General features: G+C 41.6%; 3 protein-coding genes across 6 annotated transcripts in view; 2 read left to right on the forward strand and 1 right to left on the reverse strand.

Moving 5' to 3' along the window:
* The first annotated feature begins 1653 nt into the window (after window positions 1–1653).
* Window positions 1654–15627, forward strand: mapkapk2a (MAPK activated protein kinase 2a). 2 transcript variants are annotated; one of them, XM_019881169.1, is made up of 11 exons: window positions 2333–2449; window positions 2522–2624; window positions 10602–10741; window positions 12117–12181; window positions 12296–12375; window positions 12476–12602; window positions 12703–12778; window positions 12857–12981; window positions 13800–13885; window positions 13969–14049; window positions 14129–15627. In XM_019881169.1, the coding sequence occupies exons 2-11, from the start codon at window positions 2610–2612 to the stop codon at window positions 14276–14278; spliced, it is 945 nt and encodes a 314-aa protein (XP_019736728.1). In that variant the 5' UTR covers window positions 2333–2449; window positions 2522–2609; the 3' UTR covers window positions 14279–15627. The 2 variants fall into 2 exon arrangements, with proteins under 2 accessions (XP_019736727.1, XP_019736728.1); XM_019881168.1 differs by lacking the exon at window positions 2522–2624 and having other exon boundaries at window positions 1654–2449.
* An 810-nt stretch (window positions 15628–16437) lies between these two features.
* fmoda (fibromodulin a) overlaps window positions 16438–27626 on the forward strand; it is a 51746-nt gene continuing 40557 nt past the window's right edge. For 2 of the 3 annotated variants that reach the window (XM_019881202.1, XM_019881206.1), the window contains exon 1: window positions 16438–16727. The gene's annotated coding sequence lies outside the window, so the exon portion shown is untranslated. Of the gene's footprint in view, window positions 16728–26786; window positions 26868–27626 lie in introns of those variants that run through there. The other variant, XM_019881205.1, reaches the window with a different exon arrangement.
* il10 (interleukin 10) lies at window positions 24740–27480 on the reverse strand. Its single transcript, XM_019881207.1, has 5 exons — window positions 27175–27480; window positions 27005–27064; window positions 26748–26912; window positions 25180–25242; window positions 24740–25093 (listed from the first exon to the last, which is right to left on the reverse strand). Exons 1-5 carry the CDS (start codon window positions 27343–27345, stop codon window positions 24983–24985), a joined length of 570 nt encoding a protein of 189 aa, XP_019736766.1. The 5' UTR covers window positions 27346–27480; the 3' UTR covers window positions 24740–24982.

Consider the following 27626-nt stretch of genomic DNA (forward strand, 5'->3'; position numbering starts at 1 on the left):
CAACTTGTTACCATGTAAACAAAATTCCGGCTTCGGTTCATACTGGAAGTTGCACACATAATTGAGAGGAAGGCTCATGGGACCTGCAAATAAGGTGAATAACTTTCAGGCTGATGTGAAAAATTACAGACACAACATGCTAAATATAAAGATAACTTGGGAAGTAAAATGAAGGAAAAGGGGTTCAAAAATGTTCTTGTTTTGGTAATGACCCATTTAGAACGGTATCAAATAAAATGTAATGTATCAGCAACACCATTTCCACTATTTATGGCATTGCATAGTCAAAGAACAACAAACATAAAAAGGTTTTGTTGGTCTTTAAGGTCACTACTCTGCACCTGCCACATCATGCGTGGCATCATGGTAATGGTACGAAGAACGCACAGTGAGGCAAGTTGACTGGAGTCGGAGTTCGTAGTTTGGTTTCCTGGATTGACATTAAAGCCACCGTCGTGATGTAAGCACCCCTTGCAAACAATTGGTTGAAGACCGGTGCTGTTGGCCACTTGTAAAAAGAATTTGTATTTGGACAAAGGACTTTCCAAACCGTCTCCAGAAATACTCAGATTTCAAGTGGCAGTCAGACAGTCTCAACTGGCATCAGGATTTACAGTTCAAGTGTGATTAAAGGTTAATACCATCAAGGAGGTAACTAGTGAGGCAAAACCACTTGTGGACATTTTGGTGCTGCTATTAAGGTCCAAGGGGCCGAGCGCGTGACCCAGGCCTGTACGACTTGCTTACCATAGTTACTAGTCTCAGTAGTTTACTATCCATCCAATTTCTAGTCTTTTATTTCAGCTAAAGCCTTTCTCAGCTGACTGAGAAACATGAAGGCTGGAGGCGTGGTATTGCTTTACCTGTGAGAACAAAGCTTGTACTAGTACTGTACTTGGACCTTTACCTCGATATCAAGGATATTGAATGAATGCTTAAATACTTTTCTATTCATCTAATAAGTTAATACCAAAAATAATTTTCAAAAAATAGACATCATGTCCATGGCCCCATTTGGAAGTACAGTAGGGGTAAGAACACAGCCAATCACCTTTACCACTTTGCAACCTTGGGATGGCCGTGGGGCTGACTGGCTGGCTGGTTATAGAGATTATCAGGTCTATTTTTATCTTTCCAGCTTTTACTGTCAAAACAGTACAAGTGGCTCTCGAGTGAAACTGCTATCGGTAAAGACAACAACACCAACTCAGTAAAAGTGCCCAGTTTTTTCACATCTATATTTTTCAAAATCTCTCCAAAATTATCATGAACGGGGCAATTAGAAAATAAATGTATAATTGTCTCTGACTCACTCCCACAGAAGGGGCATTTATCATCTCAGTCACAGTGAATTTGGAGAGTGAATTATTGCAAGGTTGTGTGGTATTTTAAATTGAATTACTTTATTTGAAATACAGAATTTAAAAGGGCATCACCATGTTCTACGTCAATTTCTGTCATTCAGTTGCGTTCCGGTAGAATTTCCGGTCAGATGACATTTAATCAACTCCAGAATACTCCAAAGGCGAGTATTTACAAGAGACACACATTCTTTGAATGTGACTGGAAAGGATTTTATTTTCAAAAAGTGTTGCGAACAATAAATATTACGGCTCGGCTTCTCCTTTAAGCGTCGCAAACGAGACGATGACGTCAGTAGTAAAACCTGCTCTGGCTGGGTGTCTGACTGACTGACTTGGCCCTCGGAAAAGTGAAGTGTTCGCCGTGCTTCCAACTGCTAACCCAACTTTCATCACCGTTGTTCCGTTCGCCTTCTCTTCAACTCTTCTGATTTTTGTTCGACCATCGCCACTTGGCGACGCGGCGCCTCTCGAAAACATTTTTGGGCCATGGTTTAGCCGAAGACAAAAAGTTTATTGAGTGTTCTTGGAAGAACCGGTGCGTGGCGACCAGTACCAGAGATGGATAAGCTAACCGTGAGCTGACTCGTTAGCCGAAAAGTCAAAGGTCGATAATAGGAGCGGGTGGACATGCTAACGGCTAGCTAGTTTAGCATTCTCTCGGCTAACCGAGTGACTTAGTTAGCGTCCGACGGAAGCTGGCCGCGGTTTGCTTCCTCGGGCCTGGTTGCGACACCGCCAATAGTTTGTCAAAAGGAAGCTAATCCAGGAAGAAGCCCCTGCCTTGAAAAAACGGACTTTGAAACAGGCCGGACGAGAGGTTATTGCTTTACCTCAGACGAATAGAAATGCTAACCAACGCACAGAACCAACCGCTCTTTCCCAACCCGACCGGGCAACAGAATCCCGCCGGACAGCCGAACCCTGCGGGCCAATTTCTCCCCTTCTTGAGCAGACCCTCCTTACAGATCAAGAAGAACGCCATTACAGACGATTACAAAGTGACCAGTCAGGTGCTGGGGCTTGGAATCAATGGCAAGGTGCTTGAAATTTTCCAGAGGAAAACCGGAGACAAGTATGCGCTAAAGGTAGGCATGACTTGAAAAGCAACATCGGATGTGTGTACTCTTCTAAAGCGGAACCCATTGTCTCACGTGAAGAAAATTCCCAGGCGATTATCTGGATCCCTTCCTGCTTGAGTTGTCATAACTTGCCAAAGAGAAGAAAAAAAGTTGATCAGAACCACACATGTCCAACACAAATATCACTGAGGAAAGTAATGCTCTTTGTATCATGTTTTTTTTTTTTTTGTCACTGAGGAAAGTAATGCTCTTTGTATCATGTTGTTTTTTTTTTTTTTTGCCCTTCAGAATACGTACAGTCGTCATATCTCTAGTTAAAAATAATTGTTTTAATGTTGTTTTTTTTGCTGTCTTTGTTACATTTTTTTAAAAATTAAAACTCACCATTGATTATAGGTGACTTAAGTCACTCCTTTGTTTGTAGACCCTTTATTGTAGGAATAAAATGGTGTTCATATGTTATCAATGTTGTTAAAAAATTTAAGGAAGTTATGAAATTTTTAAGACTTGAAAAGGGTGGCAAAAGTGACGCTTTGTTTTTAACTCAGAATAATAGAATACCCTGTCATCAGTTTTTAGAAAGAGAATTAAGATGAAACCTTGAGGCCTCACAGTTTCTTACAGTGTGGACTGAATTATAAAGAAGCAACACTGTAAAAAAAAGTATAATTTCACAAGATGAGGAATTATAATTGTACTTAATGGCCTATTTGAGGATAGGCAGTTAAGAGGATGGATGGAAATAATTATATTAATTGTTTAATTATCAATTCGGAATGATCAACACTTTTGGCACTGTATCATTCCATTTGGCATTGTAAAAACTAAATGTCATTTTCACTGCCTCAAATAACTCTAAATTAGATGAAATATGTTGATGTAATAAAGCAAGCTCCCTTTTGAGGTGTTTTGGGGCTGCCAATGAGTTATCCCGCTGTGCCTGCGAAAAATACAACTGTATAAAAATCACCTATTTGAAAACGAAGCGATAAGAGGGGATTCCACTGCACGTCATATCTAAAAATAGACGTGGAAAACCCATTTTAACCCGCCAGAATGCATTTTTCTGTGGGGAGCTCAAATAGACCTGACGTGACATAATCACACAAAATTGGGGTTCACAAGTAGTGGCGGACTGGGTCCAGTGGTGCATATCTATTTTTTACACTGGATTTTTTTTCTTTTACTGTTTCTATGTTGGCTAAGGCAGGTTTCCGCATTCATCAGCCACTACTATGACATGGTACAACAATTTCAGGTGTTTTGCTGGTGAAATATTTCTCAAGTAGTGTAGTTCCCTAAAATCTGGAATCCTGTTTGTGACACTCCTTTTTAGGGAAGCTGTGGTTGGTCAATGATTAATAAATACTGTACTGGCACATGTTGAGGCGGTCCGGTCAAGATATTGTTTTTAAGCCTTTTCTCCCCCCCAGAGGTGGTTCAAAAAATTGATTGCGCAAAGTCACGGCCAAGTGAATCATAGCGTGAAAACATCCTGTGTGGTGGTTCAAATAGTACTGTCGAACTTGAAGAAGTGGGTCACTGCTCTCCACATACATTCTACCGCTCTGATCTGTGACACGTCGTGGCTTTATTGGTTCTTGTATACTCTTGCACCACTATTGCTGACCAGCAACAGCCGCACTTCTGACTTGTTTTTGTTCTAGAAGCATTTTGTTGTTGAAAAATCAATTCGCTGAAATGTATTAATCGATTCGGACACACTGCCCTCGACACGAAATGCCTAAGAACGGATTTATTTTCCCCTCCCGAGTTCTCAGTAATGCTCTGTTGCTGTACAGTCGTGCTTGAAGTTTGTGAACCCTCCAGACATGGACACATTCAAACGTTTTTTTCTAAATCCCAATTAACGCACACATTCCTAATAATGGAGATACACAAGTGGTTTATTCACAAAAATTACAACTTGAACGTGCGAAAGTAAGACAGCCCTTTGATTCCGTGTTAGTGGCTCCTCTTATAGTTGTTACTTCCACCAAACATTTTCCATATCCACCAACCAGTTTCTTGTGTCTACTTATAGGGAATTTTGCCCTCTTCTCCTGGCAAAATTGTTTTTTAAAATCTGATTCATCAATTAATCGACAAAATAATCAACAAATGAATTGATTATTACATAATCATTCGTTGCAGGCAGCCCTAATTTATTTCATTACATAGAAGAAAAAGACATACGGTATGGGTACAGGAAGAAAAAAAAACGTAATGCTTATTTTTACACTTAAGTTTTATCATGGAAGATACTGTTACTGTGACGGGATTTGCTTTATCCGTAATCTGAATTAAAGGCCAAATCATCGGATGTATATCAAATTAAGGGTTTGACTGAGTGCCATGTGTGGTAGGTAAATAATACTTCATCCAAACTTGTTTAACAGAACGCGGTCAACTTTATTACTGTGTAAGTGCTGATAACGCCTGAGAGCTTTTAAGATTATTCACTGCCTCATCGTCTGAAGCGACAGAGTTCTGAAAGTAGCTAAACACGCGAGTGTACGCGCTCGCTGGCCACTATTTCATGTCTTCCTCCTCCTACCCCGCTACATTTGGAGGAAGTTGCTTTATCCGTAATCTGAATTAAAGGCCAAATCATCGGATGTATATCAAATTAAGGGTTTGACTGAGTGCCATGTGTGGTAGGTAAATAATACTTCATCCAAACTTGTTTAACAGAACGCGGTCAACTTTATTACTGTGTAAGTGCTGATAACGCCTGAGAGCTTTTAAGATTATTCACTGCCTCATCGTCTGAAGCGACAGAGTTCTGAAAGTAGCTAAATACGCGACTGTACCCTCTCGCTGGCCACTATTTCATATCTTCCTCCTCCTACCCCGCTACATTTGGAGGAAGTTGGATTGAAATGTTTTCGCTTTTAAGCTGCGACAACTAGCGTTCTCACATTGTTTCAGTCTGTCATCGAAAGTGGACTTGCGCAACTTGTTACCATGTAAACAAAATGCCGGCTTCGGTTCATACTGGAAGTTGCACACATAATTGAGAGGAAGGCTCATGGGACCTGCAAATAAGGTGAATAACTTTCAGGCTGATGTGAAAAATTACAGACACAACATGCTAAATATAAAGATAACTTGGGAAGTAAAATGAAGGAAAAGGGGTTCAAAAATGTTCTTGTTTTGGTAATGACCCATTTAGAACGGTATCAAATAAAATGTAATGTATCAGCAACACCATTTCCACTATTTATGGCATTGCATAGTCAAAGAACAACAAACATAAAAAGGTTTTGTTGGTCTTTAAGGTCACTACTCTGCACCTGCCACATCATGCGTGGCATCATGGTAATGGTACGAAGAACGCACAGTGAGGCAAGTTGACTGGAGTCGGAGTTCGTAGTTTGGTTTCCTGGATTGACATTAAAGCCACCGTCGTGATGTAAGCACCACTTGCAAACAATTGGTTGAAGACCGGGGCTGTTAGCCACTTGTAAAAAGAATTTGTATTTGGACAAAGGACTTTCCAAACCGTCTCCAGAAATATTCCGATTTCAAGTGGCAGTCAGACAGTCTCAACTGGCGTCAGGATTTACAGTTCAAGTGTGATTAAAGGTTAATACCATCAAGGAGGAAGTCTGACATTTTCCAGGATTGAAATATAAGTGAAGGAAGGAAGGAATAGGAGGGAGGCCGCAAGGAAGGGAGAGGTTGTTGGTTGGACGACTTGACTTTCTCTTTCATCGCCCTTGCTTAACACGTAAGATCGTCTCCCACTGGGCGACGAAGGCTTGCGAGTGTTTGCCAAGGTGGTGAATGTAGATTTATTTATTTATTTTGGGGGGGGGGGTCAGGATTCGTTCAAAGTCGCAAAGACTTTTCCGAACAGTTTTGTGGATGATGTACGCTCGGTGGCCAAATCGAATATGTAGCACACAATTAATTGGGGCGATGGAATGTTCACAGTGGGGTGAAAAGAACAAAGGTTATTCATGTAAGTGGATAAAACTCTTAATATTAGATATTACAGAAGCAAGAACGAACATGTTTTTCTCAAATTTGTGCTGGTGGCCCTGTCGGACCAGCTTCAGTGAACTTCGGGTGTGCCGACAATCACCCTGTTTCTTAAGTGAACCACAAGTCAGATGTCTCCCTGTTGGTGAGCTTTTCACAACAACAACCACCTCACTGCACTCATGAAGTGTGCGTATGTCGAGGTAAATTAGCCGGGGATATATTTGGGGTTGCAACTGCCTGATTTGCTTGCCCTTTTATGGTGGCTCTGACCCATTGCGCAACAAAAGCTGCCCTCCCCACTCTCACTCACAGACTGTACTTGCAAAGTCAAACACTTTTAAATTTGTTGATTCCCAAAGGAGTTTTAGCCAAACAAATTTCAGGCTGAGTGACATAACATTTTATCTTAGAAGACCTACAAATATGCTTTCACACACAAACACATTTTAAAAAAAAAATCTGTTTTTTTTAGAGGCACTTGGGGCATCAAGCGGCAAAGAGGCACGTGCAGAGCCACCTCGAGCATTCCCCCCCTTACTCGCTCGGCCCTGCCGGAGAGCAGCCTTGCATAAAATCTCCCGTTGAGTAGTCCCAGCGCTTTTTGTCTTTGTTTTTTTTTTTTTTTTTTTCCGCATAGAGATCTATATGTCAGTCTGTGGGATTTAAATATTACAGTATTTAACCCCCGACCAAAGACCCCCGTCCGTCTCCCTCAAGCTTATTGTGAAAATCTGTTTCTGTGACACACTTGTCATAAACAGATTAGCATAAAAAAAAAAATCCATACATCCATATATAATCCTAGTCTTTTTTCCTCACTAGGGTCGCTATACCAGACTACTCATCTTGGCCTATAAGCCGCTTATACAGTCAACGAACGCAAAATTAGGCAGCACCTGTGCTATATGGGATCAACTGTAATTCTACTGCCGCCGCCTGATTCATGACAGTGAGATGAAAGGGGCCAAAAACAATAGTAGACCTCTGCAAAATAATGTGTATTTAATTCATGATTTTAGGACTTGTATTTTATGATATATTGAATTGATCTTACACGGCTTTAATGTAGTGCCAGCACAGTTAGTTGCTGGCAAAATACTGCTCTTTTGAATCCAATTTGTAATTTCACCCCCAAAATGCGATTTATAATCCGGAGTGATTTGTAGTCGAAAAATATGGTACGTGTCCGTCCACTGACCGTTTGTTGTCATTTGACTTTCGGCTTCGTCCCCTATCAATCAGGGGCCGCCACATCAAGTAACCTGCGTGATATACAGTATTTGGCAGTTTTTAACTGATAAGTTAAAAAAAATGAAGGCCACCACCAATACAGTTTATGCTAAATCTGCCAGCCAATCCAGAGGAAGTGGCATAGTTATTTGTGATAGTGTCTTATGTCCTTCCCTATTTGTTGTTTCAATTTCACTCTCACTTCCTCCTCAAGGTCAGGCACTCATTTTCGTGAATGTGTTGTGCCCTGGGGCACTTTACGTATGAACCCATGTCTTTGCCAGCCACCGTCATAGCTCGTATCTCGTGCAAATAAGCGTATACTGGCACAATAGAATACCTACCTATTCTAATTTTACATCAGGGGAAATCCACTGGTCTGTCTCTTTTTATTTAATTTTTTTTGTAGTTCAGAATCTCTATCTGTACTTATTTCCAATTCAAAGGGATGGTCACACCAGCGTTTCCAGTCCACACAATATGAATACGGCAATTGTACAGATCTTGTATACAGTTTAACGGATATCACTAATCAGATTGTCCCATTGACACAAACATGTTTGCCTCCGTACTATGCAAACACGTCCAGAAACACATTCTCTTGTTGAACCCCCAAAGAGGCTTTCCTGACTGCCGATTCAAGCTTAACAGGTCCCTCTGTAATCTCTCCCCCTCCGCCCAATTTCACTGCCTTATCACCCCTTCAGCGCGATTTCTCCGGTTCCATCCAGGCTGCGGCTCAAGTGGCAGGTGGACACTCCTGCATCTTTCCCTCGCCCCACCTCCCAGTGTCTCCTGCCAGTGGCTCTGGAGGTTTTTGTGTTTGCTTTAGGAAGTGCATTGTGTGCCCATCTGCCCCCTCCTTCTCACCAGGCTTCTGGATTTAGTCTCAGAGGGGCCACAACAGATGGGCGGGCCGCACAGTTATTGGAAAAAAAAAAAAAACAGTGGGGGGTGTAATGGAGGTGTCTGTATATATTTTGTCAATGAAGCAAAAGGTGGGTGTCGGGGTGAGGGGAGTGTTTGTTATATTTAGATTTAGCTACGCTATTTTGGTTCAGGGCCTTGTCTTCTCTTCTTACAGCTCTGGCTAGTTCCTCTTTGACATTTCAACAAGACGTTAAAATTTCCTGCCTGAGCAAAACACAGAAAAACACAGTTTAAATATTATTACGACAAATGGTGGCAGTTATTTGCGCCCAGTAAAGATGAGCCTTCATGTAGATGTATTAGTTGGATGAGCTGAGATTTTCAAAGATCGATGAATTTGGAAACGCGTTGCACAAGGTTCATTACTCCACAATGTCAGAGAGTGATTTTTTTTTTTTTTTTTTTTTTACTCTCACCACATAAAAACAAAGTTGAGAAAACGGTAATATCGCAGGGAACAGCCAACGAGCCCCACCACGAATAGTGAATAACAATTCTCAACTTTTAAAGTATAATCGTAAAAAAAAAAAAAATTGAAATTACGCTACGGTCAAGATGATCGACCATGATGATGAATGACTAATATTTTCAAAAAGCAGTTCTCTGTCTATGAAGTGCTAGCTGCGGTGTTAGCCTAAGTGTCACAATCTGGTGAGGAAAACAATAAAACGTATGTCAACAATGGGTCAGGCAACAAGTTAAATTACATCTGAGATGCTCGGTCAACTAAAGTGCTTGCGCTCTCAGAGGATATGAGTTCATTACGTTTTGAATGACAAGGGTGATATTCCACTTTGTGGATTGTTTGAGCAGTTAATGAAATGATAACAATGCTACATTTGGCTAGCATCTATCCGCAGACACGCATTTATGGCACTGTAGGGCAGCGCGGCTGTAAAAACATGACATATGACACTACATCACAAGGTGCACAACAGTATACTGTCGAATCCTTGGAAAGTAGTTGTGCTATTAGATATTTTGGGCGGCTTTGTTCTCTTAAATTGACTGTTAACTCGTCAAATTATAGCTAAGCTAAAGTTAGTCTGCTGAGCAGAGTTGAGTTCTCCCTCACAACTATTGTATTAGAGGTGCAACAATTTAAATTAATCGAACTTAGACCAAATTCAAATTTCAGCCTCTTGACAGTAAATATTCTCCAATTTCTTTTGTTGCCCATGAAAGTGGAGTCATTATCTTGTTTTTTTATTAAAATGGGAGATTTGGGCTGCCATTACTGTGGAAAGCAGTGAGCGTTTTCTGACATGTTATGGACCAAACCATGAACTGAATCATCATATTTTCTGCACTCTCCTCAATTTTAAATGAACAGGTGTACATTCAAAAAATGTTTTTGTTTAATCCAACTCACTGATTAATCAAAAAGAATAATCAGCAAATTAATCGATTATTAAAATAATTGTTAGTCGATAGTATGTGAAACTTGAAAGAGGCGAACACTTCCAGCACTGAGGGGAGCACTGGCATGAAGACCACCGCTGTGTTGTCTGTGGCCAGGCTTGGGAAGCCACGCGATTCATGGCATGACCGAGCAACGATCATTTTCCGCGCTACAAGGCTGAATGAATTCTTTTGCATGGATAAAATGTTCCGCATTTCCTTGTGACTTGTCAAATATTTTCACATATCTAGAAAGTTTTGTTCAATTTCCGAATATGATGATTCTGATTGCCCTCAGCCATAAAACGTGAAAACAGGTTGCCTTTTGATCAAATGGTGGCCTTAGAACAGAGTAAAAAAAAAAATTCATAATTAATCACAAAATCGCTCTGTGTGCATTGATCAAGTTCCATCGCAAGAGGGCGCCATATCTGTACTTAAGCTCTGCAATGCATGGTCTATATTTAGCCAGATGATGCCAGCATTGGACTTCTCTCTGTCTTGCGTGCTACTGCATCCTAATGAGTGATTGATGATGCCTTGCCTGGTCTTCTCCATTAATCTGTGAATTTGTTTTGTGTTTTTTTTTCCTGCCCGTGGTGTCTAGATGCTGCAAGATTGCTCAAAAGCACGTAGGGAGGTGGAGCTTCACTGGAGGGCATCGCCTTGTTCCAACATTGTACGGATTATTGATGTCTATGAGAACCTTTATCAAAGCAGAAAATGCCTGCTAATTGTTATGGAGTGGTGAGTTTACAAATTCAGTCACAAACACACGCTCACACCGACAAGACCTTGCGTTGTGTATTTTGAAATCACAATTAAAGCAAACATTATTGATTTCAAAACCTTGAATTGATTGAACTACTAAAACTCAACTACGCCACACATACTGGCCTGAGCAGAGATTCGAACCCAAACCTCACAATTGTGAGGCAATTGTGCCAAACACTCATTCAGTTTCTCTGTTGCGTTCAATTCAACTTTTATGGGTTATTCTCTCAGATCGACTTTTTCATACCTGAAAGGTTCTTAGAGGTCTGTGGGTCACAAACCGTTTGAAATGCAAAATGAGGACCTTAGTTGTTTTTTTTTATGAATAAAAGCGAAAAGTTCGGTCTTGGTCTTGAAATGGTAATTTCAGGTTACATGATGCAGTTATGGAAGGACATCAAATGACACCATATGCTTAAAATACTAAAACGTTGCACGGGCAAATGCATACTTGAAAATTTTCTGAACATGCAAACTAAAGTTTGCTGGGTGTCTAACTTGTGTACTTCGACAGCTACAATCCCTCTGCAAAACGAGAGGCTTATTTTTACTTGTCTGATTGTTTTTACCCTTCATGATGTTCCCTTTTGGTGTGGAGTCTTTATTTTGGACATGAGAATGTAAAATGAGAGCCTGGGATCGCTGCGATGACGTCAGATATGTGTATTCAGTGGCGCCATTCTCATCGCTGATGACAATTCATCGCTTCCCACTGAACACAATCATGGTGAGGTGGGGCCTAACCATCCCAAAATGTATCAAAAGGGATTAAAAAAAATTGTAACAAGCTCTCGGGTTCTCATCAGGTGATCATTGGGGTGATCGAGTATGCTCAGCTGAACTTTCATTTCTCAGTAAGCGAATAGTGACAGATAGATTTTGAGAAATTTGAAGTGCGTTGTGGTTAGAACCGCCCCCTCACTCAAAGATTGCCCACACAACATGCATGCTTGAAGAACGAAAAAATGTGCAGTCATGCATCTTTGGTCTCACACACACACACACACAAAACCCCAAATTGTGATTTCAATTGAAACTCACAGTCATAAAGAAGCCTGAAATGAATCACGTCGATTCAATTGATTAGCATATTCCCATACATCATTTCAACCAGTTGTACCGCAAACCAAAGTTCACATGCGCCGTCGCATGGCCTGTGGCTAAAATGATGACTGCAAGCGTGTGAACTCGGCAAATTTGTGTGCTCCGCAACTACCGTCGGATGCGTGTCGTGCATTCAAGTAAAATCAAGTGGAATATTTTGTGTGCCACGATCTGTCACATCATTGGATTTTATTATAAATCAGAATTGTTTCAACATTGATAATGGACACATCTGTCATTTTAGCATGGACGGGGGTGAACTCTTCAGTCGAATCCAGGACAGAGGGGATCAGGCGTTCACAGAGCGAGGTATCAAAGCACACTGGCTGCATTTCCCAAATTACTGCCGCAGTATAATGCGACAGCGCTGGCGTATTCCGCTCGCGGTTTTTCTATTTTCAACCTGTTTATTCTTGACGCCAGAGGCATCTGACATCATGAAGAGCATAGGGGAGGCCATCCAATATCTCCACGCCGTCAACATCGCACACAGAGACGTTAAGGTTCGTATGAACGTTTTCTCTGTTTGCAACGGTCCGACCGAGAGGTCAAAAGCAAAACGACGATCACCCACTTGAGTAACCGATGTGAACCGTCCCGCAGCCAGAGAATTTACTGTACTCCACCAAGAGGCCCAGCGCTTTGCTCAAACTCACAGACTTTGGCTTTGCCAAGGAAACCACCTCACACAACTCTCTTGCTACTCCATGCTACACGCCGTACTATGTTGGTAAGAGTTCTCCTCTGCGTTTGCTTTTCACGTTTCACCCGTGGCTTGTCCACTAAGCCACGTTGTCCTAATTTTCGTGTATCCCTTTCACTTTCCACAGCTCCAGAGGTTCTGGGCCCAGAAAAATATGACAAATCTTGTGACATGTGGTCTTTAGGTGTCATTATGTATATTCTGTAAGTCAAGTCTTTCTTCACGTCGCATCACGTGAAATTATTCGAGTCGTGCAGCATGTAACTGTCCTCCTCCTCTAGGTTGTGTGGGTACCCCCCTTTCTATTCAAACCACGGTCTCGCCATTTCTCCCGGGATGAAGAAGAGGATTCGGATGGGACAGTATGAGTTTCCAAATCCCGAGTGGTCTGACGTATCAGAAGAAGGTGATGATAATGGCAAAACTACACGTGTGCTTTTTGAGTTTGGCTGCCAACACAAAAGGTTGGAGCGAAAGTTAGACATGTCTACAAATCAAGCTCTTCAGGTGAAGGCAAACTTAACCTGTAGTGGAACTGCCAAGTTTGAACACAATATATTCTGTGACGCTGATTAAATTCAAAATTTCACTCATTTAAAAAAAAAAAATAGTAATCAACAGCCAATATATTAGAAAACATGAAATAAACGAGCTTAACTTCTGTCAAAAATTTCTCACAATCATTCAGCCCCAAAAATCAGACAGAACTTCTTCAAAGAGATGTCCGCCTCCCAATTTTCCAATAATGTCTTAAAAGCAGACACCAAGAGCCTTTTTGTAAATTGCTCCCAAAAAAAAAAAAATTGTGCTCAGTCGCAAACGTGTCCCATTACGGCGTCTGTGGCTGAGCGAGGTGCCGGTGTTGGTGTTGGTGGGTGTCTTGGTTTTGCTGTGTAGCGACTCAAAAGATGTTTTTTTAGGACAAATAAAGTCAGCAAAAACAGAAGCAAAATAGACTTGTTGAGGCAACTTTGAGATTCTCACTGAGCTGAAGACATCAAAATTTAGTTTTCACTCAAAATTATGTTTTTGGTTGTAATTGACTTTGGAGGTTGTATTGTAGTAGGATATTGTAGAAATGCTGCTGAGATTTAAAAAAAAAACTGTCTTCATGCGGACTGTCAACAGTTGAATTCCAATCCGATTGTTTTCTTTCACATCGCTAAAATGCAGCCGGTGTTCAAAAGAGCTTGACCAACTCCAAGTGCTGTTTTTCAATTACAGCTAAACAACTGATACGGACCCTCCTGAAGACGGAGCCCACCCAGAGGATGACCATCACGGAGTTTATGAATCACCCCTGGATTAATGTAAACACCCTTGCTCTCTCTGAGTTCAGTTGATTTGAAAGATGTTGTCCACTGAAGCCAGATTGTCGCCTGTCTACCCGCAGCAATCGATGGAGGTGCCTCAGACGCCATTGCACACTAGCCGGGTGTTAAAGGAAGAGAAGGATGCGTGGGAGGATGTCAAGGTCTGTCACGTGGTTGCTTGTTTTCGGTCTGCTGCTGCTGCTGAAATGTACCAATGTGCCGACTGTGCTCATCGTTCAGGAGGAAATGACCAGTGCCTTGGCGACCATGAGGGTTGACTATGAGCAGATCAAGATAAAGACCATTGAGGACTCCACCAATCCGCTGCTCACCAAGAGAAGGAAGAAAGCCAGTAACGCCATGGCGGGCCCTCAGTCTGCCGCTCACTGAAAGATACGCTCACAGATTGTTAAAAAAAAAAAAGGAGGAAGCAATAAGACGTCGACGTGAGTCGCACTGCATGGATTTTTCACAGTGTTTATTTTTTCATGGTCTAATGTTTTGGAGTGCTTTTTGTTTTGTTTGTTTTCCTACGCATTGTAACTCCCCCCTTTTTCAAAGAGGTTCTTGATCTGTGGTTTTTAGATGAGGAAAGAGATTATGATTTTAAAGAAGGCGAGGAGACGCACACGGTTTACTCCTCTTTCGTACGTCAGCTTTTGTGCTTAGCACTCAAGAGTACATGAAGCTCCTCACCGTTAGCCGTGTCCAGCCCAAACTAGCGAATGTTCAATGAAATGGCTCAATCCCAAAAACAAATGGAACCGCAGGCTTTCTTTTACATATTCACCATGTAAGCAAATGTATTTTTAACTGACGAGTGGATTGTAAGGACTGTCTTGACTGGAGCCAGCGGGGAATCGTTGCTCATTTTCTGCGTACGCTGTCTTAGCGAATGTTCTCACCAGGGCAATCCTGTGCCATTCTCACCTGTAGCCTCCCACAACCTCTCCTCTCACCTGCCTTAAGATATCCTTGTTTCAGGTCCAGTCTCCGGGCAGAGAAGGTAGCGTCACCTTCACGTAGCTTGGGGAAAAAAACAAAAAGATTCAATTGTATTTTTTCCATATATTTTTACAGACATTTTCGCACATGCCTTATTGACCTTTTATTTGTGGCATATAACGACATTGTGTTTTGGTTGCCAGATTTCAGGTTAATGCTCTGCAGATGGTCTGTCAGCTTATAGCACTGCTTGGACCTTTTGTCGACGGTGTTGGGTTTTGTTTGCTGCGTGTGTTTGAGAGAAGGCATGTGGATGTGCGTTCCTGTAAGGCAGGAGAACCCTCTCGTGGGAGCTTTTTGTGACATCAGGTTACTCACGTCTGTTCTTGAATTTCTTTTGACAACTGCACCTCCAAAAACGTCCTGCCGGAAAGTACTCGATAGCATCTCTTTGTTGCAGAGCGCCATGTGACACACCACCAGCAAGCTATCGTCACGATCACAAGGGTGTAATTGATGGTTCCTCTTCGGTGTTTTCTCCATTCAGGACCTCCCAACTCACTTGGGATCATGGGAACTATTGCATTCATTTCTTTTTGTTTCTCTTTGTAAGTACACCAACATTCTGTAGCACCGACAAATTTAGCACTGTAAAATGTTTGTTGAAAAAAAAAATCCTTTTAATTTTTTGGGGGAGATCTTCTGCACATTTTATTTGCAGTCTTTTTTTCTGTTCAGTCATCTGCAACTGCCGTACTTTTGTCTGCTTGCTTTTAATTAAAAACCACACATATGAGTCCTGTGTCTGAAATTTATTCATGAATGAATGTAGAATATGGCAAAAGTTTTCCAATTTTTTTCCCCTTTTCTATGCAAAAATATTGCCCACTTGAACAATCAAATATAAGAAGTGTCCCATTATTTAGCTTTACCAGGCAGTAAAAGCTGGCACACAAAGAATCGACCCTAACACTGACGAATACAAGAACAAACAACTAACTACTAAACTAGGGAAGCACGAATTCTTGAAGACACTTGGAGGCCGAGAGAAAGTTACTTTTTATGTCCTTCAAAGTTTCGGTTTGAAGATGTGAACACGGGAGCGCACTCGAAACTTGAAGCCGTCACTCTCTGTGGAATATTTTGAGGGAAGCAAAGTTGGAAGAACTGTCGCAGCAACAACAGTGTGGGGTAGGGGGGGGCGTCAGCGACAGTATGCACACGGGATACATACAATTTGATCATGTTAATGTGTCAAACGCAGTATTTTCTGTTCCGATCCGGTTTCCCTACCACATAATCCGTCCCGATCAATTTCTCCCACACTACGTAAGGACCTGCCCTGCGATTGGCTGGCAACCGGATCGGGGTGTACCTACTGCCCAAATACAGCTGGGATAGGCTTCAGCACGCCCCGCAACCCTTGTGAAGATACGGCCTATAGGTGTCAAGCTTAAGTCCTGGAGGGCCGCTGTCCTACATATTTTCCAACGCTCCCTGTTGCAACACACCTGATTCTAATGATCGGATCATCAGCAAGCTCTGCGGAAGCCTGATAGTGAACCTGTTCATTTAATAGAGGGCTCCGTCCTTTTAGCAATTACCCACTAATTCATCCCCACTTTGAAACTCCCAACTCACGCATTTTTTCAATCACAATTATTTTTCTTTTTTTCGGCGAACGTACCAACTCATGGCACGTGGTTTTACACACGCTGCGCAAACGCTCCCGAAAGGAACTCAGTTGAGCATATTCCATTGGAGTGGCCAAGTTCGACAGGTACTTCTCCCAAAGCCACCAGAGGACCACGCACAGTGTGACCAAAAATCTGTTCAGCGGGACTAAAGTCCGTGGATTCTTGCACACTCTCGGGCACAGCAAGGAGGATAAAAGGTAACCCTTCATCTCATTCCTTTCCTGCTTCGAGACAATTATTTTAATGTGTGGTGGAAGTGCCCTTGAGCTCCCTGGGCTGGATTTCTGGTGTTTAAATGACAAAGTGGCCGATACTTAATCGAACAAATTAGACATGTGCCTTGATCTGTCCGAATGGACCTTGTCAGGCCGGAAGTTGGAAAAAAAAACCCTCACTCGGGCTTTTACCACAGCTTTGGCTTTAAGTGTACGCATGTGGATCACCTCCGGGTATCGCGTGTTACAGGGGGGTCGTGCAGTACCACCTTGTGGAGGTTGAGTGTCACTGTTCACTTCCTCCTCCTCACTGTCGCCACAGCCAGCAACAACGATGTCGCCTGCGATAGATTGCACACCTTCAAGTCCTGCCAACATTTCATTCTGCTTTCTCTGATATACCTGTGGAGCCGCAGACAGGAATCGGCTCCAGCACGCCCGCGGCCCTTTATTAGGATAAACAGATTAGAAAATGATGCCTCGAGCACCAACTCATAACGCTATTTACAAAGTATTAAACAAAAAGGTCAGAAACAAAAGGCAGCAAAGGATCTACCATAAAACTAACTAATTCAAGAACGAACTGCTAACTGAGGAAGCAGGAATTCTTGAAAAAACTTGTTGGAGGCCGTGAGCAAGCGAACTACTACTATCAGATACACCACCGACTCCTGTCGCGCCACGGAGGCTCTTTACACTTGGCGCCGTTATTTGTTGGCCAATCAGGAAGGGCCGCTCCTGAGGCTCTGCAGAGATCCTAATCAGCCTAAGAGCTCTCACTCCCACATACAACAGCAGCCACACGCACACGCGAAGAAAATACGGTACATAATACGGCCAGGGGCCCGACTCTAAATAAGTGAAGGCAAGTAGATTGATGATTATCAATAACACAATTTAAGGTAATTTGAACCATTTGTTACTTAAGATTTGTATATCAAACCGGTGTGTATCAATTGATCTGTTTAAGAAGCTACAGGCAAATAGCTGTATCATAAAAGTTGGTGACCCCTGAAATTTATTTTCAGAAGTGATGGGTCCATGAGACCTCATGAAGCGAGTTGACACAATGACACACTGTGTTGATACTGTGTTGATACTGTGTCGCTGACCACTGACACCTGCTGGACTTTCAAAATCCCTGCAGGCAACCCACTTGACAAACTGAACTGACTGATTTGATGATGAAGTGTATACAATATCATTCACATCTATGCATTCATATTGTATTATTCAATATGTTTGAATAAGGTGAAAATTATGTAAATGAGGGCTTGTGGGCTTTGTCTTCACAAATTTTTATTCAGAAAAATAAGTTGCTCCAGTGTTTTGAATTTCAGTCTGTTGCGTTTCTTGCATGCTATTTCCCCTGCTGTGGAGAGCACACGCTCGCATGGCACTAGTGATGCCGGCATACAGAGAAACTGCTTTGCGGGGTGGGAGAGGTTTAGAAAAGTAGCGTGTTGGTAATTCGATTATAACAGCGGGTCTTGACTGCGTGCAGTTTTCCCCTCTTCCAGCTATCGCTGGACTTCAGGTATAGCATCTGCTGTTGCACTTCTTCCCAGTCTCCCTACCTCATCATCCAAATATTGCCACAGGTCATCTAAAAAAACAAACCTAACAAATTTGGCATTTAGAACAGTTTCAAAAAAACAAACTAATAATGATGAGTAACATGCCAGATGTAGTTGCGGAGGTGCTTTTGTTGGTATATGATATTTCTGTATGGAAAATTCGACATTTCACCTGCAATAAAATATGTGAAGAGTAAACTAAGAGTTACCATGAAATTAATTTGAATTAGAATGGAATAAGACATGTCAAAGATCCGAGAGGCACTTGGTGAGACAAGGAGATTTGAATAAATACCTCATTCTCCAAAAGGAGATCAAAATGGCTCTACACGGCGGACAGTTTACGTTTCTCCGGGAGCTGCTCCATAATGTGCACGTACTGTAGCAACGTCATTCGAGTGAAGCGCGCCTCAGCAGTCGACAGTCCGCTGCTCTCTGCTGTGCGCGCGTGAGCGCGAGCACGTACTCACAGCGCCGACGCAACCCACGTTACGTATCGAAGAAGCTTTGAACTACAACAGCTAAGCTAGCCTAGCCGACACGACGCTCGAAGTCAGACTGACACGTTTTTGTGATAATCTGTGTGTTTTCCTTTTTGCCCAAATATATATTTTTATTCGAGTGAGGGTGAGGTCTGGCTTGTTTCGGCAGGCGGCATCGGTCGCTCGACGCACTTCCTTATAAACACAGTTTGGCGGGCTTTTGCAGCGTCGACGCAGCCTGGACTGACTCAGCCTTGACTGCGTCGACGCAGTTCAAGTGTTGGTCACGTGATCGTCACGAAGCAGCACACGCACCGACAAGTGGATTGCTCTGTGAGCTCGACGCATGCGTCGACGCATCGGTGTTGCGATTGTTGGACCAATCACTAATTTTCAGACGTTTTCCTTGTCTCCGGGTTAGCTTATTTACTGGAATTCCTCTAATTAATATTGGAGAACAGATCTTTTGCTCACTACGGTATTAGATTGTGCCAATTCATAAATCTCATGTGTAACGTCGCAACAGATAATTTGCAACGTAATAGGGGAAAAAAAAAAAAGACAATTCAGTCTGGGGTTTTTTTTCGTGAAAGGGGGGTGACCCTGGAACTCGATCGTGTGGGGAAACACTGAAATGTTGTTTTTTTACGACTTTGGAAACAGGACCTACCGGTGCGTTTGGGATTTACGAGGCACATTACTGATCTACCCTTTCCCCTTTCACTGGAGTTATCGTGACAAAACGTGACTGTTGGCACGTATAGCACTTCTTTTATTTGGCAGCCTTCCACAGTTGTTCAACAGAACGGTTCAGCTGCCAAGTTACCTGATGAAAAAGCCCACTGACGTCATCAGAGCCTTGAGCCTTCAAATTAGTTTGGTTAGTTGTGGTATGCCATCATCTGATGTGCGTGAGTCTTCTTCATACCGTCTATCTGAATATTAACTACATTTTAAAAATATTTTTTTTCTTTTAGTTACTTTTAGATTTCTCCAATGCCAAAGACAAAATAAACTAAACATCACCGCAACAGACAAAATTGTTGGTACCCCTCAGTTAATGAAAAACAACCACAGGAATCTGACAAAGTAATAAATAAAAATGTCATGAAAGTTAAGTGATGAAAATCAGACAATTGCGCTTGAGTTGTGGCTCAACAGAATTATTTTTAAAAACAAACCAATGGGACAGGCCTGGACCAAAATCTATAATTTATATGTATATAATCTATTTATATATCACATCACACTTGCTTTCTGCAAATATGTGGATTCCAACAGTCCCTCGTGTTTAATGATTGTCACGAGTGTGCCATTTCAAAGAAGAAAAAAATCCCTAAACTGCCAATTTCCAACCCGATGACTGAGTCATGTCTGTTGGCATGTGTTTCTTCAGGTGCAAAGAAAAAAAAAAGTTCATAAAAAAAGATTATTAGTCCCCACTCCAGTTTTTTAAGGATTTACAAAACTCCAGGACTCACGTAACAGATGTGACTCAGTAAATGATGTCAGCGATTTTCTGCGATGGGATTTTTTTTTTTTGTCTGTGACATGCGACACTCAGACTCAACATGTGACAAATAGGTTTTTAAAATTTGCCACAGGAATATACACATTTGTGTCGTAAAGCAAATGTGGTCGAATTGAGTCAACGGGGGCATTAGCCAACATAGTGTCTGTCTGTGTGTGTGTGTGTGCCACACATATCTGTCGTCAGATGCGAAGTACCCTCCAAATTTTTCCTGCTCTGAGTGTGACGAAACCATCAGATATCTCCCATCCATGTATGTCTGTCAGCTGAGGAAAAGGGAGCTAAAGAGAGACCACAAGGGTTACCCCGGGGGGAGCCACAATTACTGCAAAATGAAAACATGTCAAAATTAAATAAAAGCAAAAAACTAAAGAAAAATGTCTTCTCGAATTTGTACGTTTTTATGAACGATTTGAACCGTTGCAGATTTAAACTGTTCAGCTTGTCCCTGCCTCAATTTTTATTTCCAAAAGATTTTTTTGTTTGTTTTTGTTCTCGGATTTCTACAGTTTTGACTGATTCTAACCACTCCAACTATAAAATGTTCAACTTAGACGTACCACCATTTCCCCCCCAAATTTAATGGAAAAAAACAGATTTTTTTTTCCTTCAAAATTCTACATTTTTTTGACTGATTCTAACCACTCCAACTTTAAACCATTTCACTTATTTTTCTAAATTCTAAACTAAAACCCAATTTTTTAATTTTATTTTGTTTTTTCCCACCCCCTCTACTTTCTCCATTTTCTTGGCCCGATTTGAAACATTTCAACTTTTTTTGCACATTCCTCTGCATTGCTTATCATTCCACATAATTTCATTCAGCCTCCACACAGAATTTCTCCAGAAATGGCATTTTCTTGCACTATAATTGCTCTTATCTTGAATTGATTACCATGTGAGAATCGCTATTCTGAGTCATGAGCAAATTTGAGTAATGTCGCCGCCCTAGGAAAGGAACTCTGAATTTATGCGTAACATCCTAAATGTTCTTTTTGCTGTTTCTGTAATACTAGTGTGGCTCAACCCTAGGGGAGACACATTCCTTGTGTTTTTCCACACTTAAAGATGATTGACAATGGCCATTAAAGATGATTGTACTTTGTAATTCTGAATCTGTGTTAAACCGCAGATCCCCTGACAAGGCAAAAACACCAACCTCTGTAGATTCTAAAACCATCTTTAAAACACACTTAGTTGGCACATTATGTACTGTAGGTGTTAATGCACTCGTCCTCCTACTAGAAAGGCTCTCAATAGAGAGCAGACGTCTGCCACGTAGAAAGATTGAGGGCTGCATTTCAACAGGCTGGTTAAAAAAAAAAAAAGTATGCTCATATAAGGGGAAAGTTAAACAATTAAAGGTGTTCTGTCGAGTCTCAAAGACGATGTGAAGACACGGTTCTAGTGTGCAGGCCGTCTATTTTCACGGATGATTATTTTCAAAGGATGGGGTGTGATTTTCAAAAAAAAAAAATTATTTCGCATCATCTGGAGCTGAATTGATGGAATTTCAAATTTACAATGATTTTAATAATTATAAAATACTTTAGATTTTTTTTTCCCCTTGTCACTATTTGAATTGATTTTATTTCCTCTTAAAATTATTTGCTTGACTACCTTCTTAGATGATGTCACATATTGTCAGGAAGTAAGTGAAGACTCCGGATTTTTACACACTGATAACTTACCAAAGAGAAGTGAGTCATGCTATACTTTGTATTGGCTAATGAAAAATTCACGTTCGTCATGGCATGGTCATCTTTCCTGTACGGTTGAAGTGGATGTCATCCATGAATTACCTCCACCAATGGGTGAAATCTACCATCTTGGTTGCCATTAAAAAAAAAAAAGAAAAGTTAATAGGTCATTAGTAGAATTATGCAAATACCATACGACTGATTAGATGGATGCCTTGTTGTTTGTTTGACTAATAGCAGGTTTTTAATGATACAACAGGAGCCGGTTCAGGATGGAGATTGCGCTCTTTGGCTTTGTGTAGCTTCGCAGTGATCATTGATAAACATCCGCTTTCTAAATCTTGTCAGAGCGCAAACAGAAATACAGCGAAACTTTCGTTTTCCTTTTCTAACTGTTCTGAGTTTGGGAGTGCTATTCTTGTTTATGTCTTACCATTTCTTTACTATGCAAATGGGACAAGTGTTTGCATCAGCCATTCATGCTTGAGTACAATCAGCGGAGGCAGGTGGCAAATTGTTTCCCAAGAAATCCTCATACAGAAGATTGATCATGCACGCGTGTCGCGCGGCTCTCGGTCTCTTCTCAATCACCACTGACATGTTCACAAACTATTGTTGACTGTCAAGCTCTCTGCAGTCTGACAAAGACTCGGCTCGCCAATGCGTGACGCCAATTTTCACCTTGACCGATTATGCATTAGGGTTTTTTTTTTCCCTCAGTTAGAGCCGAGGCCTTGAACAACTCGAAATAGCAGTTGACGTTAGCAGAAAATCTCAAGGCTTCTGCTAGAAAGCAAAAAAAAGTAAAAAAAAAAAGCCTACTAGAACATTTGAGATTTGCTCAGGGTTCATCAGAGGCACTTTAAACGATGGCAGGTATGTGCTCAATAACATTTAACATGAGTTTGAATGTGATTGATCTATCATAAATACAACCACAACCCCAGTTATTTTTACATACACGATACCGTTTTTTTAAAAATTGTGTTGCACAGGTGATAGGTCACATTAATGGTGGAAAAAGTTTCGAGATGACCTTGGCCTCATCTTTTTACATCAAATAATGGTGGCATTTGAGCATGGCTGTTTTATATTCGCTGTTCTACACGTTTGTAATTGAATTTGTGTGTCTTGCGTATCAACATCATTGGATTGATTAGCAGTTTTCATTTGGAACTGCCGTTCACGAATCATTTTTGAGGGGGGGGGGGCCGAATAATTATTCCGATACGAGGGAGAGCACCTCCGCTGTTGCCTTAGAGTAGAAGTTACGAGGCTGTTCGAATAAACAAAACAGAAACAAGGAGCCAATACATAACCGCACCTGCGATGAATATGGAAAAAAAAAAAAAAAAGCAATGTGTGTTCTCAGGTTTCAGTTTATCCAGCCAGCCGGTTTCTTGTACTGCTTATCTTCAGGGTTCATGGGGCACTGGAGTCTTGACTTAGAGCGAAAGGCAGACTGCACGCTGGATTGATCACCAGTCAGTCACACAGCACACAAGGAGACGGACTCACCATTTGCGCTCACGAGCACATGGTGACAGTTTCAGTTTACAGCATTCGAAGTCACAAGTCACACCATGCTCATAATAGCTCGGAGAACATTTTGTCCATGTGCTGTACTTAAAAGTTGATTCACAATGGTGTCATGAACTCCAGCATCCAGTCGTTGCACAAGTGGATGTGAGCATGATGTGAGCAATTTCATAAGCACGTTGTTAGTCTGGGCATTTGGATGCAAATGTGTGCGGTGTGATGCTGATGAACAAAGCGGACTTTTTTATTTTTTTTTTTTGGTTTGTTTTGTTTTAAACATACATTTGTTAAGAATGACATCTCATTGCAAGCACAATGCTGCCGCCCCTAAAATGACTTGAGCGTCTGATGAAACATCTTCAAGTGGTTTCATTGTACCGCTCTGAGTCAGATGAGGAACTTTACTGACACTTAAGTGCAGAGCTTGTTAGCGTAAATCATAGCCACAGTCCAATCCAATGGCTGCAACTCCGTATTTGTGTTTCGCTTGCACGGCCATAATGTGGCGAGGGGCACTTTCTGCAATTAGCAGCGCGAGCTCTGTCAAAAACAAGACAGCGGTTGCCGATGAAAGACCTCTGCTCGTGAAGCCCGACACAAATGCCACAATGTGGAATTTCTGTCAGTTAAATTGTGGTGCAACGTCAAACATTTTCCCTGTAGCAACGTAATCCAACGAGCCGAACTCAATACCACACATCATAATGTGTGGTATTGAGTATGATGTAACAAGCTGGCATGGTCAGCATTTTTTTTTTTAAATTCTGGGTCAGGGGAAACACTTCAGCTGTTATTCAAAGAGACGGAGGATTGGTTCCAAATGAAGTCAAAGGAACATTTTGTAATTTGTGAAATAACCGTAATTGATAAAACCTTAAATGGCAGCTCCGTTTCATTCTTGTAACCGATCGTTAAGACGAATTAGGTGTTATTTTTAACCCTGTGTGAGTGGCACTGCACAGACAAGTTCTATGCAGTTCCACTTACCGTAAGTTTAGATAAAGCTGTTGCTGGGAAGTGGAGGATATAGGTCACGTTTGAGGTTAGTGCATCAGCATGTTGGGTTTACACTTAACATGTATCATCGACTGTAGTAGCGCAGGGTGTGATGTACTTAGTCACTCAGCCCTTTAACGTGCGCAAGAATGTCAAGTGAAGCTAGACATGTTGGCAAATCCTTTATTTGATAAAGATGGAAAATAAATAGAAAAGTACATTCAAACAATAAATATTTCAGCCAAGACATTGGACTCAATATGATTCCAAAGTAGAGACTCTTTATAGGCACATACAGTCGGGCAGACTCATTGGCATTCACACAAGAGGTAAAAAAAATCATTTTAATGTACATATCTATCCCTTCTTCCTGAGATGAGCAAGTTCACATTGATGAGAGTCAGTGAGGTTTTCACGAGGGCACGGCGTGGTTCCGGACACGTTTCGAAGCCAGATATGTTTCAATGTAGTTAAAGAGCACGTCCAGCTCGCCCATAGCTTTGTACACGCCTTTGTTTTGCATCTGAGGGAAAACACGGGGCTGGCTTTAAAAAAACAGAAAGAAAGAAAACCGCACGCATGGAATTTGCGCAATGCAGCAAAACTCACCTGACTGTACGTCGTATTCAGTTTGATGATGTCAAACTGCTTCTGGCAGGCAAAGTATTTCCGCTGCATGAAGAAGAGGGAAAGTGTTTTTATTTAACACGTCTGCAGACTCCGACAAGCATATTCTCCACTTGACTTCCCCTTTTGGTGATCGGGATGATGCACATAATACGCCGCTTCTTTTTTTAATGCGTCACGCTCCTTCCAGTGAGCCACACAAGTGACCTCTTCCTTTTTTTTTTTTGGGTCATGCTCATGCATCTGCCTCATTTACACATGGAGCGTTGGGGATTTATCCCAAAATGAGGACGGGAGTTTTTGACACGATGCTTAAGGGAGTTAGTCAAACGCATGCTTTATGATGTTCATCGACAAAAACAGAACCTTCGTTTAGCTTGCAGTGGTTGAAAATTATCTAGCTAGCTAGCGAGCGAGCTAGCTGTCCAACAATCATGATGGACAGCGAACTAGCTAGCTAGCGAGCTAGTTGTCCAAGAATCATGATGGACAGCGAGCTTGCTAGCGAGCAAGCTCGCTGTCCATCAATCATAATGGACAGCTAGCTTGCTCGCGAGATGTCTATCAATCATGATGGACCCCTATAACCAGTGGTGGGAAGTAGTATACATGTGCTTTGTTATTGTATTTCAGCAGATTATTCAAGTATCTGGAGTTTACGAGTGTATTTCTTTTTTAAGCCACTTTTTATTGTTAGATCCTACATTTCAAAACTGTGATCTGTACTTTTTCAAAATAAGTACATACATTTTTTTCATGGATCACAACAAGTAATAAATTTAAAAAAGGGCGACTCGAGAGTGAGGCAAATTTAACAGCGGTTGAGAACGGGTTAGAATGAGATCTTGGGGTCTTATACGGTTGACCAAATACAGGGATAGCATTGACATTTGGGAACATGAACTTGAGGTAATTAACTTTATGATGCAACAGATTCAGAGAAGCAAGATATTCCCCATCCATGGGCTCATTTAAGAGAATTTTAAATGTTGTAAGTTCCAAGAATGATTCCTAGCAAATATGTTGTCTTGTGCCAGCCTGAAAACAAATGAGTCTCTGGTATTTTAAAACATGCCTGTCTAATCAGCCAAAACAAATATATACAAAGTATCTTTTGTTTTTAGTTGCTCTCATTAGCTAAATTATGACTTTTTTTTTTTTTTTTTTGGTGAGTCAACTCTCAAACTGTAAGGAGGTTTTGGCACATTTTCTCTTCTTCTTGTCAGTGCAGCACTACACACGTTCAGAGAACAACTATTTTGCTATCAAAACAAATGGATTTCATCGACAATAAAAAATCGTTTTAAGGCTTGTACTGTGGTCCTAGTGTCCGCCACAGTACTTATGTACCTTTCAGACTCTGTATTTCGTATTTTTACTTTAATACAAGGGTCTGATCAGTATTTCTACTTTTGCCAAAGTCATTTTTGACCTACTTAGGCTCAAGTACTGCGTGTAAGTACATTCGCCATCTGATTCTCACTAGAAAAAAAATAGTACGCACTGGATGCGTAAAAGATGCATCTGTGCTTGTGAGCTGCTGTACTTACACATTGGGTGACATCCCTCTTGAGCTCATCAAATATCAGCTGTATGGACTCCACGTAAGGTTTCAAGTCCCTCGTGTCCTCCGACACCCCCGCAATGGCTGCCGGCAGAACTGTGGCCAGGTAAAAGTCCAGAATGCTATTCATGGCGTGGCAGGCAAATGGCGTCTGATCGAAAAACAGACAATTGTTATTGTCGTTTGCACCAAACGCAGATCTATGCAGCCGCGACACACTTGTAAGAAAACAGAGGAACGTACTCTAAAAGAGTCCTCGACAGTCTGGTCAAGCAGCGCGGTGTCCAGGTCATCGTTTGCTTCCTGTGTAAAAAAAAAAAAAAAAAAAAAAGAAAGAAAATGTGTCAGAGCGTGCGGGGGATTAGTCTGCACGATGCGGTCTTCGCAGACAGTCTGTACGTCTTGGTACTCACGTAAAAATCCCTGATCTGCACGTAGTCTTCTCGCAGCCTCCGAAGCCTGCCGGGGAAGCTCTCCACGAAGCGACAGCATTGGTTGTTGCACATGGGAGTGCACCACACTTTGCTGAGGTGAAACTGCGCGCTCAGGAACAGCAGTAGGGCCGAGAGACATCTGGTGCGCATGATGCTGGATACTTCTTTGGCTTTTCTTAAATTCGAGAGAAGTGATGGTGGAAGTGATGTTGTCTGCTTATTTCAAGTGCAATCTCTGGCTTTTTATATAGGCAAATTTGGACTGGGTGGGAAGTATGAAAAAAACGCTTAAAAATGCTTAAAACATGTGGAAAAGTTTTTTTCCCCCCCAGACTCATACATTACACACGGGCTACTCCCATTTCATTGGTGCAAATGGGTTTCATCTTCAAATGTCATGGGGGGAGGGGGGGTCTGGGGTGTCCCTAGAT

This window comes from Hippocampus comes, unplaced genomic scaffold, assembly GCF_001891065.2.
Source record: "Hippocampus comes isolate QL1 unplaced genomic scaffold, H_comes_QL1_v1.1 scaffold68, whole genome shotgun sequence".
Lineage (NCBI taxonomy): Eukaryota > Metazoa > Chordata > Actinopteri > Syngnathiformes > Syngnathidae > Hippocampus > Hippocampus comes.